Raw genomic sequence first — 21204 nt, forward strand, 5'->3', positions numbered from 1 at the left:
TTCATCGGGATCATCTTATTCGTACACTTTTCTGAAGCTCTACGAAATTTGAAGGTATTCAGAATCTTTACAATCTATAACGATTAATCCGATTATCGAACAACACCAGATGAATAGCTTCTAGAACCAATACTTCCCAACTTGTCAATTCATTAACCTTTCAGGGTATTTACTCTTTAATACCAAATATTCTTATCCATAAATCATCATCTGAGTCATCACTGAATAGATCTTAAGGAGACAAGCAAATATTCTAATGGTCTTTATTTTATTTCCATGTTTCAACTATACCATGAAATGCTGACGTACTTGATTTGTGGTTCATAATCCTTAAGGATGATACATCACATAAGTTCATCTGAGTTTCCAAACTTATTCCAATCTCTTACTTAATCCTCAGTCATTGAGGTTACTTAGTTCATTTAACATTCAAGTCCAATCCAGTTACTTCGGGATTTTCCAGAATAATTTAAACGTTCCTGAATTTCAGATACATGTTGTACTTCCATTCCATTCAATTCGGTCTTCGTGGTTGATTTGTCGAACAAACGTCCAATTCTTAGTACTGAATACGATCTAGATCTTAGCTGAACTGAATACTTCCAAAATTTGTCATCGAGTCAAACTTGAGAAGACGAACACATATTCCAGTAATATCTATGCCATTCAGGTATTGACATAGCTTTAGGGTTGATCTACTCACTTAAATTATTTTCCATTACCTTTAAAGGTAGTCCAATACCTATGCTTACTTGGATTCCTTAATTAATCCAAGACATTTACTAAATTTAGGCCATAAGGGTATTTTGGTAATTTTGTTGTTCAGTTTTATTCCATTCATTTCAGAGCTCGAGGATATTCAATCATTCCTGAGCTTGGTGATATTCTTGGGTCATTTCCATTACAGGGGTATTTTGATCATTTTACAGATATACAATATTTCAATCTTTTCCTTCCATCCGATCTTATTATTTAATTCAATCTTATCATTTACTTCAGTCCTTTCGAACAATTCTGACAGCAGAATACCCCCGATAAATTACTCTTCAAGTATTTACTCATTATTCGAATATTTTCAGGTCAAGTGTCTTCTCAGACTTTACAAACGGAATATCAGGAATTTTCCTGCACTAAGTCGGGATCTTAACAATTAAATCCGTACTTAATCGAGTTAAGTACGAATCCTCTAAGTATTTTCTCATTCAGAGTCATCTCAGACTATTCTACCTCTTAAGGGCATTTCCGTAATTTCTTAACCAGATAAGTTCGATATTAGCTCTTAACGAAAATAATATAATTTAGAGATCCTATGATTAATTGTTTTCTTGAACACTCTCTGATCTTGAAATAATTCCCTTAACACACTTCTAGTATCTTGTATAAACCTTCTTGGGGTTAAAAACCGGTTATCCATAATTTCTAAGTATAACTATCATTTCTTATGCACATCAATATATTTATCGTATCAATATGTCTTTTCAGATTTATTAGTCCACTTCCAGGGACAATTCTTATCATTTTCCAATATAAGGGTAATTTCGTATTTTTACCATACCGAAGTATTCTCATAATTTCCCATCCAAGTACCTTTAACATTTAATCCTTTGATGATATAAAATATAATTTACAAATCCATGTCTGATTTCTTTATCACTATTCACAAAATTGTAATTTAATTTTAAAAATCTTTCAATCTCATATATTAGTCATTCGATCCGTATTCAGTTACAGAATTTCTACCACATTCATATCGAGTGAATAAATTATTCAACTCCACAAAAGTGACCAACATTATCTTATTCATGCATTTACCAATATCAACATGTTCCATAAAGCATAAAGAGGTAGTAAAGTATTACCTCGATTTTCGTGCAATACTGATCGACCATAAAAATTCCATTCGAACGCCTTTGATCTTCAATTCAACTTCCAATAATACCTCAGATACATATCAACATAAATTATATCAGAAACAGAGCTTAATTGCGATAAACGGATCGAATCGGGTGATAAATCAGTGAAAGACGGCTTACCGGGATCGAATTTGGCGAAACGGACTTCGGATTCGGATTCAGGACGTCGAAAGCATAAAATATGACTTTTCAAAAATTTGGAATTTTCGGTCAAAATCAAAGTCTTCGGGTTTGACTGACAATTTCGAGGCCTTCGGGTTCGAATTTCGAAAAACGGACAGCGGAATCGGATTTGGAACGTCGAAAAATGTCAGGATAGGTATACTCGGTCGAAGTCAAAGGTCGTTTAATGCCCGATCAAAGCCGGTCAAAGTTTTGGTCAACAGTGGTCAACTCCGGTCAACGGGTCGGGTCGGGTAAACGGGTCGGGTCGGGTCAACGGGTCGGGTCGGGTTGTGACCGGTCAAACCGGTCAAAACAGTTCCAAAACCGGTCAAACCAGTCACTTTTCCCTTCCCCACGCGTAGTGGCGGCGCGTGGGGGCGCGTGAACAGTGATAAAATCCCGGAAAAATTTCTAAAAATTATTTTGAGCGATTTCGAGATACTTACAAAGCTCGGTTCACAATTTTGAACGGCGGAGTGCTCGATTTTAACAAATCGGGAAGTTTGACCGGTTCACCTCCCAACGCGCCGCCGCCGCCGGAGAAAAAGGAGAACACCGGTGGACTCGGAACGGCACAAGGAACACGATGGTGCGGGAGGTGTCGTAAACGGATGACCCGATCGTCGTGAATCGATGAAAAACCAACTAAAATCGAGTTATTACCGACGATACTTCCGACTGAAATTCACGACGAACGGCGATGATTCACGATGAAAGGTTTAAGGGGTTTTGTTCCTCGGTTGACAACGAACACGATGGTTGTTTCGGCTTGTCGTTTGGAGGTCAGACGGCGAGTAGATCGGAGTTGGAAGTATGGAGAACGGGAGAGGAAAACTGGAAAATTTTCCAGAAACATACGGGAGTCTGGGGGTTTATAACATCTCATAATTAAAAATGGCTAAACCAAGAGTTTAGCCACTGAACTTCCTGCACTTCTTAAAACGGTCTGTCAACTTTGAAATCTTACAATTTAATCCCTTATTTCTTTCAAAATACCAAATTAAATCCACCAATTTATATTTTCTTAAATTTAGCCCCTAAATTGGGGTGTTACACTTCAAATATAAAAAAACTAAAACGACATCTATCGTCGGTTTAGGGAAATTGGTTCTAAAGTCCATTGTTGGTTGTTCGTTGGAAGAGATTCAATCGCCGCTAGTGATTTGGAGACTCGACCTTCATCGAAGTGAGGTTTTGAGTCGTCGTTACAATTCTGAGGCATTTAAGATTTGGTCTTAATGTTCAGACTGGGTGCTGGGTTTTGAGTTGCTCACGAGCTTTTCGAATAGGATATAAAGTAGTTCACTTGGCTTGTTAAGAATTCGAGTCGAGTTTGAGCTCGAGTCGAGTCTGTTCAATTCGAGAGTTAGTCAAATTTTGACTGAATCTCAATTTCAAGTAACTTGCAATCTGTCTCATTTCATTTATAGCCTTATCCATAAACCCTAAAATCTCCTAAAACATGCCTTATTCAGTATCTCAAACAGTTAAAATTTAACCTAAAAAAACATCAAATCCTCGACAAAAAGACACAAACAAAAGTTTATACCTTCAAGAAAATATCATATCAATTGAAATATAATCAAAATCAATCTAATTAATTCATATTAAGAGATTAACAAAGATAAGTAAAGTAAAATAATTCTATTTTTTTTTCTTTTTCTCTACCGGCCACAAATACTTTTCCTTCTTTTTTTCGTTTGATTTTATCAGCCACGACACCAATTTTTGTGTTTGGTCGTCAACCGTATGTGTTCATCCTTTTTGTTGTTTTCTCATATTTTGTTTTAGTTTGTTATTTTTATTCAATTGTTTCTAATTACAATAAAAATCTCATTTGTTTGATTTCTTACTTTTCACATATTTTGTACATGTTTGTCTGCCTTTTTGGCACATTTTAACTCTGCTCTTGTAACACGTTTTACTATGCTCTTGTGGTACGTTTTCTCTGTCTTATGGCATGTTATTTGTCCATCTCTGTGGTAGATATGCGTTCGTGTAAATATTCTCACGTCGCTCGTATCATATGATTTGCGATTATAAGTTGTCTTTTAGTGGTTAAGTTCCCTTTTGTGGTTGTTTATAATGCATTCAGATCTATTGCAAAGCAGTATATAGGTTTGCTTTGGATTGCTCGCCACTCCATCTCTAAAGCGTCTAGTTGGATAGAGAAAAAAGAGTACTATTGATGATTACTGGATTACTATAAATGATGGACATCAGATTCAAAAGAAGGTTTGGACTTCTTGGGTTTTCTTTTTATTTAATTCTATGTTTGAGGTTTTTGGTGGATATAATCCCTAAAATTATCTATTTGTTTGATTATGTTGTTAAGGTTGTATCTTCTTTTGTTTCAATAAAATTCAGTATCGTTTCAAGTTAAAAGAAAAATTATTAAAAGATTAACAACTTTGAACATTACTTTTCTTATCCCAACCTCTCAAACATTTCTTTGAACACGCATTAACATTACCATAACCTTGTTTAATGACTACAAAATTACACTCTAAATATAACTTTAGAATTTCAACAAGATTACAATGACAATCACACAAATAAGGTAATCTCGTATACCAAAACGCAACAAAGTATGATAATTATAATCTCAACATGACAAAATACTCTAAAGCACAACTAACACTCATTTGTATATGCCAACACAATTATAATTTAGAAAATACTCAAAATATCATGTAACACCTCAACTTGTGGTAGCATGCAACACCCCCAACTTACTCGTAAATTAAATTAGGAATATCACATTAATTGATCAAATTTTTGTTTGAGTTAAATCAGAATTAAATTGAACAAACAAGATCTCAAACAACTCATAAACATTATTTTAGAGTAAAAAATTCATAGTTAGATTGTAATACCCTCTACTCGACTTAGTCGAAAACTAGATCGAGGATGAAATCAAAGATTGAAAATTAGATTCAAACAAACATTTCTAGACATTCAATGATACACATGAATCTCAAAGTCAAAATATGAATTAATCACCATTATTAAACAATTTTCAAGGTTGTTTCTGATTAAGAACCAAATAATATCTTTTCCTAACATTAAGGACTAAATTGTAATTAATTCATAGTTAAGAGACTAAATTGTAAATATAAAAATTATAAGGGTGATTCAAAACATTCATTTTTAATATATATTTGTCTACGAATCAATTGTTCTTTCAAAAAAATGGTGATTGAATCGGACATCAAATGACAAAGTAATGACAAAGTAATGAATTAATGACTAAAATGTTAAGTTTTAAAATTCATGGATTGTCCGCTATTTGTGAGTATTATAAATGGGTGCGGATATATGTGCACGTATACACAATCTAACAAGTAATATAGTGATAAGTTGAGTATCGTCTCCACAGGGAATTGAGGAAATCAAATAGGTTTGTCAAAGCACTTTACTTTGTCACCTAAGTAAAGTTAGTGATGGTATGTACAAATGAGAATGTTGTAGCAAAATGGAACGAATGATGTGAAAATGGAATGGTGGTAGTGTGGTCGCAATTGAATATGTCGTGGCAAGTTGGATGAAATGTTGTGGCAAATTCAATTGTGATAAGTGCAAACAAGTGGAAATGTCAAGACAAAATAAAATATAAATATACAATTTGATTTATAGGACTTTAGCTTTCTCACACGACAAGCTACTATAGAAGTGAGTGATAGGAGTCACTGGGAAAATCTAAGTCTATTTCTCCTAATGATATTTCTTCTATGCCTAGCCTGCCCGACAGAGTCTACTAAGGTGCCCTATGCTATCTCTAGTAAGGGACTCGATAGATTAAAGATGCCCTGGCATAATTGATTGGCTTAAACCCCTGCATTGATCCTATTGGTCCAGATAACAGGATATGTCTCGGCAATACCTTTTTGTGGCAGCATTCACTACATCAAAACAGGTATATAGCGGCGTTTGTCGCGGCGTTTTCAAAGAAAACGTCACTAAATTTGTACATATCGTGGCATTTATATCCAAAACGCCACTAAATTGTAACATTAACTGCATTTCTCAATAAACGTCGCTAAAACTTGTACTTTAGTGACATTTATTTGAAAAACGCCGCTAAAGATCAATACTTTAGTGGCGTTTACAAACGCCACCATATAATCGTTCTTTAGTGGCGTTTTTAAACAAACGCCATAATAGGGTATATATATCGTGGTAATTTTAGACAAACGCTGCTAAAACGTAATACTTTAATGGCGTTTTAAGCAAAAAATGCCGCTAAATACTCATACTTTAGTGGCGTTTTCCAAAAAATGTCGTTAAAACGTAGTACTTTAGTGGCGTTTTAATTAAAAACGCCTCTAAAGACTCATACTTTAGTGGCACTTTTTGAATAAACACCACAATTGATCAATACATTAGTAGTACATTAGTGGCGTTTCTATTTACAAACGCCGTAAGTTTTAAGTTTCTAAGTCCCACCCCTTTGCTTCAAAATTCATATGTTTACCAATCTCTCTTACTTTGCCTGATTTCCCATTTATTTCTGATTTTCTCTCATCCAGAGATGGGAGCTCGAAAAAAGCTACTCACATTTTATTCCTTCTTCTTTTATTTTGGGTTTGAAATATGGTTTTAAGGTCTGAAATGGAAAAGAATAGAGAAGAATACAAGTAATGCATTGTGAAAATTCTGATAGATTAAAGAATACATAAAGAAAAAGAAAGAGGGGAAATGACAGAAACGGACCTGTCGAAGAAAGTGGCTGATAGATACTTGAAGCGCGAGGTTCTTGGTGAAGGTACTTATGGAGTTGTCTACAAAGCCATTGATACTAAGGTAACCCTAAATATCTTTCTTCCTTTATATTCTTTTTTGAAACTGAGTTCGGAGATAGAACAATTAGGTTTTTGATAGTATAAGTGAAATGCATAATTCTCCTTTTTCTCTCTTAGATAAGTTGCGAGGATAAAATAATTCAGTTTATTTGCTATCAATTTTTTGTTAATAGAAAATTTGTCACTTAACTGAGAGATTATAGGCTTACTTTAGATGGGAATTTTTCTATTTTGCCTCCTCACCAAAAAGTTAAAGTAAAAAAAGGAAAAGAGAAAGAGAAAATGAAATCTAATTCAACCAAATCGCTAAGTACTTGTGTATAAAACTAAATTAATTTATTCAACTGTTGTAAGTGCAATTTTTTGCTTGTTTCGTCCACTGTAGACAGGACAGACAGCCGCCATTAAGAAAATCCGGCTTGGGAAGCAGAAAGAAGGGGTGAATTTTACTGCACTCAGAGAAATTAAACTTCTTAAGGAGCTTAAAGATCCAAATATAATTGAGTTAACAGATGCATTCCCGCACAAGGGTAATTTGCATCTTGTTTTTGAGTTTATGGAGACTGACCTTGAAGTTGTTATTCGAGATTGGAATATAGAAGCTCCGTCTTTGTCTCCAGAGCAAGAATCGCTCTCCACTCCGCAGCTGCCAAAGCCGAGAGAGTTCTTACTGATTTGATATCCGATCTAGGTAAATTTGAACTCTATATTTTTTGTTGTAAATATCTATTGCAAAATTTTATTGTTATTATTTTTCTGCTTTGGTATTTTTAGATTCCTTTTATCATTTTTCAGTCTTTATGTTATTGTTATTAGATATTAGTGATGGAGATTTTTTTTATCTTGTTTGGTTGCTATTCGTTTGGTGAAGATTGTGAATTATCATATCCGAATGAATTCAAAAATGAATCTCCGACGAGAGAAGACGATTCTAAGGTAAATTTTTGTTGAACTTTCGAACTGAAACGTGGCTTTGTTTTTAAGCTAAAATATAGGATTAGACTATTTTCGTTATTATTATTTCTATCTTTAGACGATTCTTGGAACCGTTTTTGGCTGATGAGAAAATGAAGTAAAGTTTAGAAGTATGTTTGACTTATTTGAGTAAAAAAGTCGTAGAGTTTAGCTTAGTTTGCTTGGACTTGAATTGGAGGATTTACAATTTGTATGCTATTTAGTTTCCCTTTACTTTTCCAGTTACCAAACTAGGCTTTAACATTCTACCGAGTACTTAGTATGGTAAAGCATTCAAAGTGGATGCCTGCAAATTTGGGGACCAAGCAAGAATAGCAGGAAAGATTCAAGAATATACGGTTAGGGAGAAAAGGAGTTGAAGATTCAGAGAAAGTTGAAAATTCAACCACGGCTGTTGCATTCTATGATGAAAACTTATACTTTGTAAAAGTAAAGAACGATGCGGAATCAAAGGTACATTTATGATTCTATTTATTTTTGCTCACTTGCAATTGAGAGTTGCTGTAATGAGAATTAAAATATCTATTTTTTGTTCTAATAAAATTCAAATGAAGGGATTTCTTAATGAGATTGTTGTCCTACAGGCTTTAGAAGCAATTCCCTCTGTAGACATTTTAAATACCATGGACACCAATAACTTTCCTCCAACATATGTTATCAAGCAATTAACATTAGTCGTTGAGTAAGTCTTTCAATTCTTGACTTCAGTTGTTTGTTTTCTGCTATTGCTGACATTGAAATTCATTTGATGCCTCATGAAATATGTTGATTTGTAAATTGCTACCTTTATTGGAATTTACTTTCTGGACCATTAACACTGCTTTGCCATACTATTTAATCTTTTGATACAAAGTATATCTTGTTTCTGAGATCAATTTAAGTGGTCAAATGTGTGATCTATTTAATTGTCATATTCAACTTGTGTATGGTGTTCTTATCTTTTTGTGCTTGCCTTTTGGTTCCAGGGCTGGAAGTAATTTTAAATCTATGAAAGATCTTTTGGCATCTTCTGGATATTCTTCACCCTTGAAGGAAAGGACGGGCCTGGCCTTCTCTGTAGTGAAGTCATTAGTTCTTCGAGATAAAGAGGATAAACTTGCATCTGGATTTAGTGATGATGCGAGAGTTGTAACCCCCTCAGACCGATGTGGATAGCCCGATCTGATCTGGAGTGTCACATTAGGGCCACCGGAGTGACCCACCGTAAAATAGCAGAAAATTTAAAACTTTTTATCAAAACATGTAAACTCATAAAATTATTTATGAATACAAAATAAAAGTTATTAGTATTATAAATAAATCATATTTTCAAACTCATATATATAAAACAAAATACAATCTACACCCCCTAATCACATGTATCATACTCTGCAAACAACGCCGGAAGGACTTCCTTACTGATGTTGATAGCTGTACTGGTACAATTCTTTTAACCTACAATGGTGAGTAATAGAGTGACCTTCGAAAAGCTCAGTAATACAGAACTACCAGATGATGCTATAGGACATGTAGATAAATGAAAAGCCATATAGTTTTCTTCTTGAATCAGACGTATACAAATTTTCGATAAAGCTGAGGTTCCACTAGTAGTTCATCGATTTGAAGCCATGAAGACCACAGTTCATAGGAAGCATTCAAAGCATAACATTTTCAGAAGATCGAATAGGATGTCTAGTGTGTTCCAACAGTACCATAAAATCATAATAGCTACACTGATCAAATGATAGTTCAGTAAATCTCATAAATTATACTGTAGTGGAGCTTTTTAATCTCGTAGTTTAAAACCATCGTATAAATAGTTAACCTAAGGGAACATCTTAGGGCCTGAGAGTCTACTTAAGAAAGTTCGGGGATACGGGGCCTACCTAAGAACATATCTTAGGGCTGCAGGGCTTACCCGAGAATGATCTCAGGGCCGCAGAGCCTACCTAAGAGTCACATTAGGTCCATAAAAATTTTCCAGCTTGATCAGAGCTGTACTTTACAAATATGTATCTCCAAGATACAATTTATACAATCATACAAATCCATAAGCCATCACCGTTAAGTCGGTGTATCCATAAAATAGTAACCATAGATTTCAGTGTACCACATGTTAAAACAATAAAACAATTTTTCAAAATATAAGGAACACACTCGAGAATCCAAATATTTTTCAGATGCATTTTGTAGTTATTTGAATGGATAACATGAACTTGTGCAATTTGATCGGATTCTAGGAATAAGATCTTATTAAAGATAATTGATTTCTAACCGATCTAATCAGACATTTCAGATTGATACCTTAGAATTCCACTAAGTTTCCATGTGCATCAGAAAAACATTCAGGAACCTTTATAAAAAATAATTCTAAATTCAGATTTACTGCAAGTGATTCCATTACCCAAACAATCAAGGGTATTCAGGAATATACTTTGAATTTAACCAAATGAGGTATTCAGAATCTTTTCCTTCTACGTTACTTGTGTTTTCAAACATGACCAAAGTGATTTTAGATTAAAATATAGAATCGAAGATTCAAGTCATTTACAATCTATGACTATCGATCATATTATCAAACAACTCGAGTTATACAACTCCCAAACTGATGCATGTCAACAAGTCAATTCATTATCCTTCTAGTGTATTCACTCTTTAATACCATAATGCAGATCCATAGATCATCCCCATAATCATCGCTGAATAGATCTTCCAACGGTCTTTATTTCATTTTCACGTTTCAACGATATCAGGAAATGTGGATGTACTTGATTCATGGTTCATAACCCATAAAGATAATTCATCATGTAAATTCAACAGTGTTTCCAGACTCATCCAATCACCTATTTAATCCTCAGCCTTTGAGGTTCCTTAGTTCGTTTAGCAATTAAATCTATCTCAGATACTTCATAATTTTCCAGATTAATTTAGATGTTTCTAAATTTCAGATACATATTGTATTTCCTTTCAGTTCAATTTAGTCATATACTAGAGTTATTCTGGTATTCATAGTTGATCTATCTCACGAATATCCACTTCTTAGTACCGAATGCGTTCTAGAGTTGATCTGAGCAAAGTACTTCCATAATTATCATCTATCCAAACTCGAGAAGACGAACACGCATTCAAGTGATATCTATGCCATTTAGATATATACATAGCATTAGGGTTGATCAACTCACTTAAGTTGTGTTCCATAACTTTTAGGGGTAGTACAACACCTATGTTTATTTGGATTTTTTATTTAATCCAAAACATTTACTTAGTCTAGTCAATAAGGGCATTTTGGTTATTTTGGTGCTCAACGTTTTTCTATTCATTTCCAAGCTTGAGTATATCCATTCATTCCTAAGATTTGTGACATTCCTGAGTCATTTCTATTCCAGGGGTATTTTGGTCATTTTACATATCCAATGTATTTCAATCATTCCTTCTGTTCGATCTTATTATTTAATTTAATCTTATCACTTACTTCAGTTCCTTCGAACTATTCCGACAAAATATCACCATCGATAAATTATTATTCTTCATGTACTTACTCAAGTCGGAGATTTCCAGGTTAAATGCCTTCTCAGATGTTACTAAAGCATTATCAGGAATTTTCCATACAAAAATAGGATCTCAACAATCAAATCAGTAATTGATCAATTTAAAAACAAATTCTCATGTTACTTCCTCATTCAGAGTCAACTTGGACTATTTTTACTTCTCAAGGGCATTTTCATAATTTTTTAACCAGATAATTTCGGTATTAACTCTTAACGAAAATCATTATACTTTAGAGATCCAATGGTTAATTGCTTTCCCGAACATTCTTTGATCTTGAAATGATTCCTTAACAGACTTCTAGTATCTTGTATAAACCATATTGGGTTAAAAACTGGTTATCCAAATTTTCTAAGCAAACTAGCATTTCTTATGCACATCTGTAGTTTTATCAAATCAATAAATCCTTTCAGAGTTATTAACCAACTTCCAGGAACAATTCTTGTCATCTTACAACATAAGGGTATTTTCATAATTTTACCCTACCTGAATATTATCATAATTTCCCATCCAAGTACCTTTGATGAAATAATTTATATGTTATAGATCCAAGTTGATTCCTTTATCACTAAACACAGAACTTGTAATTTTAATTCTAACAATCCATCAATTTCTTTTAAAAGTCATCTGAACCGTAATCAGTTACCGAATTTTTTATCGTATTTGGATCAAGTGTAGAGATTAATTAACTACACATATGAGACCAATATTATCTTATTCATGCATTTACCAATATTCACATGTTCCATAAAGTATAAAGAGGTAGTAAAGTATTACCTCGATTTTCGTGACATACTGATCGACCATAAAAATTTCATTCGAACGCCCTCAATCTTGAAATCATCTTCCAATATTTCCTTATATGCATATCAACAGAAATTACATCAAAAACTGAGCTTAATTTCGAAAAATAGATCAAATCGGGTGATAAATCAGTCAAAAACAGCTTATTAGGTTCGAATTTGGCGAAACGGACTTCAGATTTGGATTCAGGACGTTGAAAGCATAAAATATGACTTTTCGAAAATTTCAAATTTTTCGGTCAAAATCAAAGTCAACGGGTTTGATTGGCAATTTCGAGGTCTTTGAGTCCGAATTTCGAAAAACGAACTACGGAATCGGATTTGGAACGACGAAAAACATCAAGATATGTATACTCAGTCAAAGTCAAAGGTCGTTTAATGCTCGATCAAAGCCGGTAAAAGTTCTGGTCAACTGTGATCAACGTCGGTCAACGGTCAACAGTCGACCATTTTACACAAATATCACCATAACATATATTAATTACCAAATTAGCCACGTTATGCAAATATTTACCAAACTAACACCCGAATTGTACACAAATAGCACCCAAACAGAAATTAATTACAAAACTGTCACCCAGACGATGCCCACTCTCGGGGGTGGCGCGTGCGGTGCGTAAACAGTAATCCGGTGTCGATAAATTCCCAGAAAAATTCCTTAAAATTATTTTAAGCGATTTTGAGACACTTACAAAGCTCGGTTCACAATTTTTAACGGCAGAGAGCTCGATTCCGAAACATTGAAAACTTTGACGGTCTCACCCCTCCACGCGCCGGCGATGACGAAGAAACGAAGAACACCGGTGGACTCGGAACGATGCAAGGAAAACGATGGTGCGGGCGGTGTCGTAAACGGATGATCGGATCTTCGTGAATCGATGAAAAACCAACTGAAATCGAGTTATTACCGACGATACTTCTGACTGAAATTAACGACAAACGATGATGATTCACGACGAAAGGTTTGAGGGGTTTTGTTCCTCGGTCGACAACGAACACGATGGTGGTTTCGGTTCATCGATCGGAGGTCGGACGGTGAGTAGATCGGAGTTGAAATGAGGGTTGTTGGAGAAGGAAAATTGGAAAATTTTTCTAGAAACATACGGGAATGAGGGGATTTATAATTCAACTCATAATAAAAATGGGTACACCATGAGTTTAGTCACTGAACTTCCTGCACTTCTTAAAATGGTATGCCAACTTTGCGATTTTACAATTTAATCCTTAATTTCCTTCCAAAATTCCAATTAAATTCAACACTTTATAATTTCTTAAATTTAGCCCTTAAATTGGGATGTTACAAGAGTGCTTGCTTTGATTCATCATCTGTTTGATACAGGCAGGTTCTGTGTGTGACTGATAGGACATTTGCTTTTGTTTGGAGATGTGTTTCTCTTTAACATTCACCTTTTTTATGATGGATATCTCATCCTGATTGGATTGAAGCTGAGCCGAGCGATGAGGTTAACTCTTCGGTTACAAGAGGTCAACTAAGTTGCCGAATGAAAAAAGAAGGTTTTTTCTCTTTATCCCAGTCTCCCCTACTTAGATAAGTTTGTTGCAATGTAGCTTCTTTTTGGTCAGTTTTTACTTTTGACATGTGAACATTGATTCATTTAATTCACAATATTTGTATATTTCCATGAACTTGTATTATGTTCATATGTAACTCGTTTTAGGATAATGAATTCTGAAAAATTTCTAGGTGGAGGATTTTTACCTCTTGACATTCTTAACCTACGGGTAGTTTCACTTGCTAGGACATTTCTATGGTTGTTTATGATATTTGAATTTTATACGTTTTAGGTAATCTGTGTTGTGAACTATGGGATACAGCCAAGCCGATACCAGCCATGAAACAAACACCTCTCTTCGATGAGGATTTGGCAGTGTAAGTTGGATTGAAAGCACTTTCTGTTTCAACCCTTGGGTTTTTCTATCACCGAAGCATTGTTCTTACAATAATTGTATGGGTTATGGTTCCTGCAGGGAAGGAATTCTAAATTACAATAATTGCATGGTTTAATATTTTCCTGTCAATATTTGTACTCTTACTCCATTCTTTAAGTTGTCTGTGTGTATTTTCGTGGTGGCATTTTAACATGTGAACTCTGGTCTAGATGACTAATTTTGTGCATTCTGTTAACAGAACAGGTTGAATATAACAAAAACAATTCGAAAGTTTACTATAGATCCAGATTTAAGGCTCACGGGTGCTAAGTATTGTTCAGAACCGGTTCCACAAGTCATTCAGCATGAAAATGAAGTTGATGATGAAGTTGTTCAGGGTTCTATACCACTGAATAGTGATAACTTTGACAAAATTACAAATGAGTAAGTTGAATGCAAAGATTGCAAACCACTTTATTTATACGTTATGTTCCCAGCTTTGGTGCTTTCTTTGTTAAATGCCACTCTTGGTGATACCTCTATTTACTTGTTTTAAATGGTTTTTCTTGCAGGTATCCAATGTTGGCCGTCAATTTTTTTGCTCTTTGGTGCTACTGGATTACTCGCCTGGTAATCTATTACCAGCATGCATGATCTTTGTCATCAAATGTTTTCTGAAGGCTTTAGAAGCAGTTCCCAAATCTTCTGTTTCAAATGTATACTTTCTCTTTGGGGGAGTGAATTACCTAAGCTAAAATGTTAAACTACAATACATTTATTTTTAATGTTTATAAATTTTAATTTATTTTTTTGTTAAGTATTTTTCTACATAACTTGTGTCTTTATTAAAATGTATGGTTGTTGTTAATTAGATAAAGCTAGATGATATTAAATTTAGGTGATGTAGAGCAGAAATGAAATATGCAAAATCATCTTAGCTAAAGAAAGGTAATTAGCGGCGTTTGTATCCAAAGACGCCGCTATAGATCTGACTTTTTGCAGCGTTTCATCCAAAAACGCCGTGATAGATCTCGATCTTTTTGGCGTTTGTTACAAAAACGCCGCTATAGATCTGACATTTTGTGGCATTTGTTCCAAAAACGTTGCTATAGATCTCGATCTTTTGCGGCGTTTTCCACTATAAATATCGACCTTTTGCGGCGTTTGTTCCAAAAACACTGCTATAGATCTTGACCTATTGCGGCGTTTTTGTTCTCAAACTCCGCTAACTTTAGCGGCGCTGGTATGGCTGGAGCTTCTTGCTGCGTTTTTCCTATCGCCGTAAGTACTTTTAGCGGTGCTTAAAAACGACGCTATAGGACTAAAAAACACCGCTAAAACTCAGTTTTCCTGTAGTGATTAACATCTAACCTATCATTTTTTCACAACTCCTTTTAGTCGAATAAAATCCTAACCTTATCTCTAAGGTGGATTAGGCCTAGTTACTACCTAGAACCCCTTGTTTATGTAGTTCCTCCCTAGTTTCTGTAGTTCCTCCCTAGTTTCTCTCGAACACTAAGGATAATTTACCGAGGCATTCTCTCGAACCCTCAAGACCTCCTAAGGAAAGGCTACTCTCATAGCTCCTACAACCTTAAGGCATTAAGTTTCATAAACAAAACAAGTTAAAGCATAGAAAAGCAACCATTCATTGAAATATAAGCTTAAACATCCAAGCGAACTCCCAACAAATAGGATTAGTTCATGGTGGGGTTCGAAATAAACAAGCACAAAGCAAGTTTCATCCGTTCCTTACAACCCAATAACAAACTATGAAAGCAAAGAACAAAGAGGGTGAGAGAAAGCCTTCGACGTGCACTGCCCAATGCTTCCCTCGACCACTAAGAACTTCTCCCAATGAACTGGCTCATCTCGGATGCTCAAAACGCCACTCCCTTAGGCTTGTTTAGGAGAAATGCCACGACAAGACCAAAAGTCCTTTTCATTTTGGTTTCATCCTCTATATATAAGGAGAGAAAAACCCTAGGAATTGGTGTTGAAATTCCTAGGATACCCCCAACTTTGCATGATTCTCGTGATGATTGGGCAGTGGTCTAGCATGGGCAGCTGGAAATGGTCCATACTGGGTGGTTGGCTGAGCACCTGACATCTGCAGCAGGGCAGCATGGTCCAGCACAGGCTACATGGTCCAGCATGGGCATTTGCAGTGCTAATCCAGGTGGATTTCTCGCTCTTGGTGAAATTAAGAGACATTTGGCTTCAAAAATAACTTCTCACACTTTGCTCGCTTTCGAAATGCCAATCCAACTCGGTATTTTCATTCTGCTCAACAATCTCCTTATGTCACGACATTTCCCTTTCTCCTTTCCTTGCTCTCAATTCCTGCACATCATTAGACAAACACCTTCCCCATAAGGCAGCACTGATGACAAATTAAAATGTCGCGGCAAACCTAATTCCACCAAATACAACTATATCCTCCTAAATGCATCTATGTGATCCTAAATGAGCTCTTAGACATTCAATAACTTAAGTGAAAAGGTCCCAAAATGTGACCTTTTTTGGGAGTTATCATGGATCAATATCGATATTAGAGGTATGATATCGATACCAGGCACCCAGTTTCGATACTAAATATCATTTTAAAATCATCGGTATCAATACTGAAGGCTAGGTTTGGATACTAAATTCCCTAAAACCTCAAAATAAACTCTCTTAAGTTCTAAGACACCCCAAAATACTTATTACCTCACTTAACAGTTCAAATTATCAATATTTAATATCCATTTACACTCAACATATAGTTGTTAATGTTGAAAACATTTTGATGTTTCGATATAACAAATTAAGTATAAATGAATTTTAAGATTTTACAAATGATTTTCTAAGTATATTCGATTTAATTAATCGAATATCATATTATTACTCCAAGTCTTTAAGATCAATTTCAAACCTTACTAAATGTGTAAAATTGTGTTTTATACTTAATATATTTTTGAAACAATTTTCACAAAGTATTTTGAACCAAAATCAAGCCTAAAATCAATTTTTCAAAGTGGTGAACCAATCCATGCATCGATGCACCATGGAATAAATTGAACATCGAATGTATTTCATGCATCGATGCACATACTATGCATCGATGCACTCAGAGTTTTATGAAAACATCGAATGTATTTGATGCATCGATGCACCAGCCATGCATCGATGCACTCTGGCTATTTTGAAACATCGAATGCATTTCATGCATCGATGCACTCTTAGTGCACCGATGCACTAAGGGTCCAACGATCAAAATATTTGAATTTTACACTTGATGCACCGATGCACCTTGGGTATGCATCGATGCACTGACGCTCCCAACTGATTTTATTAATTATTTTCACACTTAAACGGCTCTATTGACTCCACTAATCATCCCCAAAGTTCAAAATCATTTGAAGGTGTATTTAAACAAGCTTAGAATCCATTTATCAATAACAAGAAAACACAAGAAACAAGAATCAAGAGAGAATCAAAGAGAAAGCATCAAACCTCAAGTTTGAGCATTTCAAGCCTATTTTTCATTTAATATTCATTTTACTTTCAAGAACACTACTTGTAATCAATTGTATTCATTTTTTAGTGTTCTTTTCTCTGTTCTAGAATTATGCAAACAATCTACCTTGTGAGGATTTCCTTGTAAGTTTGCAAATTTGTAATCTTCTCTTTGAGAAAGTGTGTTCTCAAGAATTGGGGTATATTCTTGAGGGTGTTGTAAGGTTATCTCTTTGGCCTCAAAAGAAAGAAAAAATTAGTGAATTTGTTGGAAAATCCTTAGTGTGGATAGCTAAGGTAGTGGACATGGACTTTGGTTGAGAAATTCAAACCACTCTAAATCGTTGTGCAAATCTTTTCAATTTTCTGCAAAAGCTTCCACCAAAATTTTAATTGCCAATTCACCCCCCTCTTGGCCAATTCCATCAATCGATTAACTCAACAATTGGTATCAGAGTCTCACTCATTTGCAGGTTTAATCGTCTCTTGAGTCGATTTGGGAAGAGTTACATCGATTATCAAGTCATCAATGGCCTCTACTTCAAATGTCGACTCCGGTCTCGATTCGATGCCCGTCAACAAGCCTCATTTCTTCAATGGAGCTAACTATGCCTATTGGAAGAATAGAATGATGTATTTCATTCAAGCAAGTGACATGGGAGATGTTGTACAAGACGGATATATCAAGCCTCTCACCCATCCAAGATTGTGGAGTGAATGAGAGACAAGAATATTCCAGCTCAACTCCAAAGCCATCCATATCATATTTTGTGCTCCTGGACCAGATAAATATGGAATAGTTTCATCTTGTACAACCACCAAAGAAATATGGGTTAAACTACAAGTCACTCATGAAGGCATCGACAAGGTAAAAGAATCTAAAATTAGACTTCTAACACATAGCTATGAAAATTTCAGGATGAAACCAAATGAAGATATCAAAGCTATGACGGATAGATTCTCAACGATTTTCAATTGTCTCAAATCATATGGAGAAATTATTCCAAATGAAAAGCTTGTGAGGAAGTTAGTTTACTCACTTGCAAAATCGTGGCAATCCAAGAAGACGACAATCATCGAGACTAAGAACCTAAAATCCTTAACTCTTGAAGAGTTAATTGGTTCCCTCCTCACTCATGAAATGATGCTTGAAGATGAGGTGGACCTCGATAAGATTGATGAGACACCAAAGGAGAAGGAGAAAAAGAAAAACATTGGAGTTGATCTTAAATCCACAAAAGATGAGAGTGATTCGAATGAAGATGACGATGACGAGAAAATGGCATTGTTTGTCAAACGGTTCAGAAAAATAATGAGACCTTACCGAGAAAGAAAATTCAAACTAAATGAAGGCCTCAAAAATGAACCAAAAGAGAAGGACCCTATCATTTTCTATGAATGCAAAAAGCCAGGGCATGTCAAATATGATTGCCTACAATTGAAGAGAAAGGGTCAATCAAAGAATAAGCACAAGACCCATGTGGCTACATGGAGCGATGAAGAAGGTTCCTATGAAGAGGAAAAAAAGTAGCAAACTTGTGCTTGATGGCATTCGGGGAAGAATCTAAGGTAACCTCTAACTCATCTGAATTAGATGATTTATCTTATGATGAGTTATTAGAGGAATATAATGGGTTGACTTCGGATTATGAGAAATTATTTTTAAAATATAAAAATGATGTCTCTAAATTGAAAAATGAAACTAAGCTCATATCCAAGACCAACAATGATTTTGAAAGTAAAATCAAAGATTTGCAAATCAAACTAGAAGAGTTTGAAAAGAAAAATTCGGATTTGGAAAATTTACTTTCAAATGTCAATGATGATCATCAAAAGAAAATTGATGATCATCAAAAGAAAATTGATGATCTTAAAGCTTCTTTTGATAAAGTTGGAACAAAACGATTTGAAAATGGAGAAAATTCAAAATCCAACTTTGTTAGAAAAAGTTTTAAAAACTACAATCATAGAGGTCCCCAAAGAACCCCTAATGGAAAAATCGTCAGACGTATATGGGTTCCTAAAGGACTCATTACTACTAAAGATAAGGATATCCTACACATATGGATACCTAAGGGGACTAGGATTTTGGAAACTAATGAATATGGACCCAAAAGAATTTGGGTACCAAAAATTAGAAATTAATCTATGTTTGTAGGAAAAGGAGCATTGCTACAAGGCACAGGAAACAAATTCAAACTCATGGTACATTGATAGTGGATGCTCAAGACACATGACCGGAGACAAAAGCCGGTTCATAGAGCTTAACGCCAAAAATGGAGGAGAAGTGACTTTTGGTGATAATTCAAAAGGTCACATTGAAGGTATAGGTACAATAGGTAATACCTCTTCCATACAAATTAAAAATATTTTATATGTGAATGGGTTAAAGCATAATCTTTTGAGTATTAGTCAATTATGTGGTAAGGGATTCAATGTCATGTTTGAAACTAATGGTTGTAAAGCCATTGACTTTGCATCTAATCAGATTATGCTTGTTGGTCATAGAATAGGAAACATTTACACGGTGCATTTAGACTCTATTAATATGACTAATTTATGCCTAGTTGCTAAAGATGAGCATGATAGTTGGTTATGGCATAGAAGACTAGGACATGCTAGTATGAGCGTTTTGCAACGGTTAATTCAAGGTGATTTAGTTCGAGGGTTGCCTAAACTAAAATTTGATAATGATAAAATCTGTGATGCTTGTGCTAAAGGAAAACAGAAGCGAGTTTCTTTTAAATCCATTAACGATGTATCAACTAGTATAGTATTACAATTGATACACTTAGATCTTTTTGGGCCATCTAGAACTACTAGCTTGGGTGAAAACAATATGCATTTGTCTTGGTAGATGACTATTCTAGATATACTTGGGTTCTATTCTTAAGTACAAAAGATGAAGCATTAGAAAAATTCATAACGTTTTCAAAAGTAATCCAAAATGAAAAAGGTTACTCTATAACTAGTGTTAGGAGTGATCATGGAACTGAATTTGAAAATATTGGATTTACTGAATTTTGTAATTCAAATGGCATTAGCCATAATTTTTCAGCACCTAGACCCCTCAACAAAATGGAGTTGTTGAGAGGAAAAATCGAACTTTAGAAGAAATCGCTAGAACCATGCTTTATAAAAACAATTTGCCAAAATATTTTTGGACGGAGGCCACAAATACCGCTTGCTATGTTATTAATCGATTAATGATTAGGCCTATTTTAAAGAAAACTCCATATGAACTTTTTAAAAATAAAAAGCTTAACATTAGCTATTTTCAATCTTTTGCATGTAAATGTTTTGTTTTAAACAACGGTAAAGACAATCTTGACAAATTTGATGCTAAAAGTGATGAATGAATTTTTCTGGGATATTCCTTAAATTCTAAAGCTTATCGGGTATTTAATAAAAGAACTTTGGTTGTAGAAGATTCTATACATGTTGTTTTCGATGATAATCTCCTTCCGAGGAAGGATTCTTGTTTGAATGATGATGTAGGTGTTATAAATACAAATGACGTTGGACATGACATTGGAGAACCATCATCAAAGGAAGAAACGAAAGATGAGGAAACTCAAGATCCTCTTGAGAATCCAACCATTGAAGAAAGTGAAGTATCTTTCCCAATGGAAT

General features: G+C 34.7%; 1 protein-coding gene and 1 pseudogene across 1 annotated transcript; both read left to right on the plus strand.

Annotated features, from left to right (window-relative positions):
• Nucleotides 1-6776: 6776 nt before the first annotated feature.
• On the plus strand, nucleotides 6777-7496 carry LOC120190181 (cyclin-dependent kinase D-1-like; the record flags this gene model as incomplete). The annotated part of the gene is made up of 2 exons (XM_039193300.1): nucleotides 6777-6881; nucleotides 7266-7496. Coding segments are annotated over exons 1-2 (336 nt in total), but the record flags the coding sequence as incomplete, so codon positions are not given.
• Nucleotides 7497-7498: 2 nt separating this feature from the next.
• Nucleotides 7499-14828, plus strand: LOC120190183 (annotated as a pseudogene).
• Nucleotides 14829-21204: the final 6376 nt, after the last annotated feature.

This window comes from Hibiscus syriacus, unplaced genomic scaffold, assembly GCF_006381635.1.
Source record: "Hibiscus syriacus cultivar Baekdansim isolate YM2019G1 unplaced genomic scaffold, ASM638163v2 tig00116962_pilon, whole genome shotgun sequence".
Taxonomy (NCBI): Eukaryota; Viridiplantae; Streptophyta; class Magnoliopsida; order Malvales; family Malvaceae; genus Hibiscus; species Hibiscus syriacus.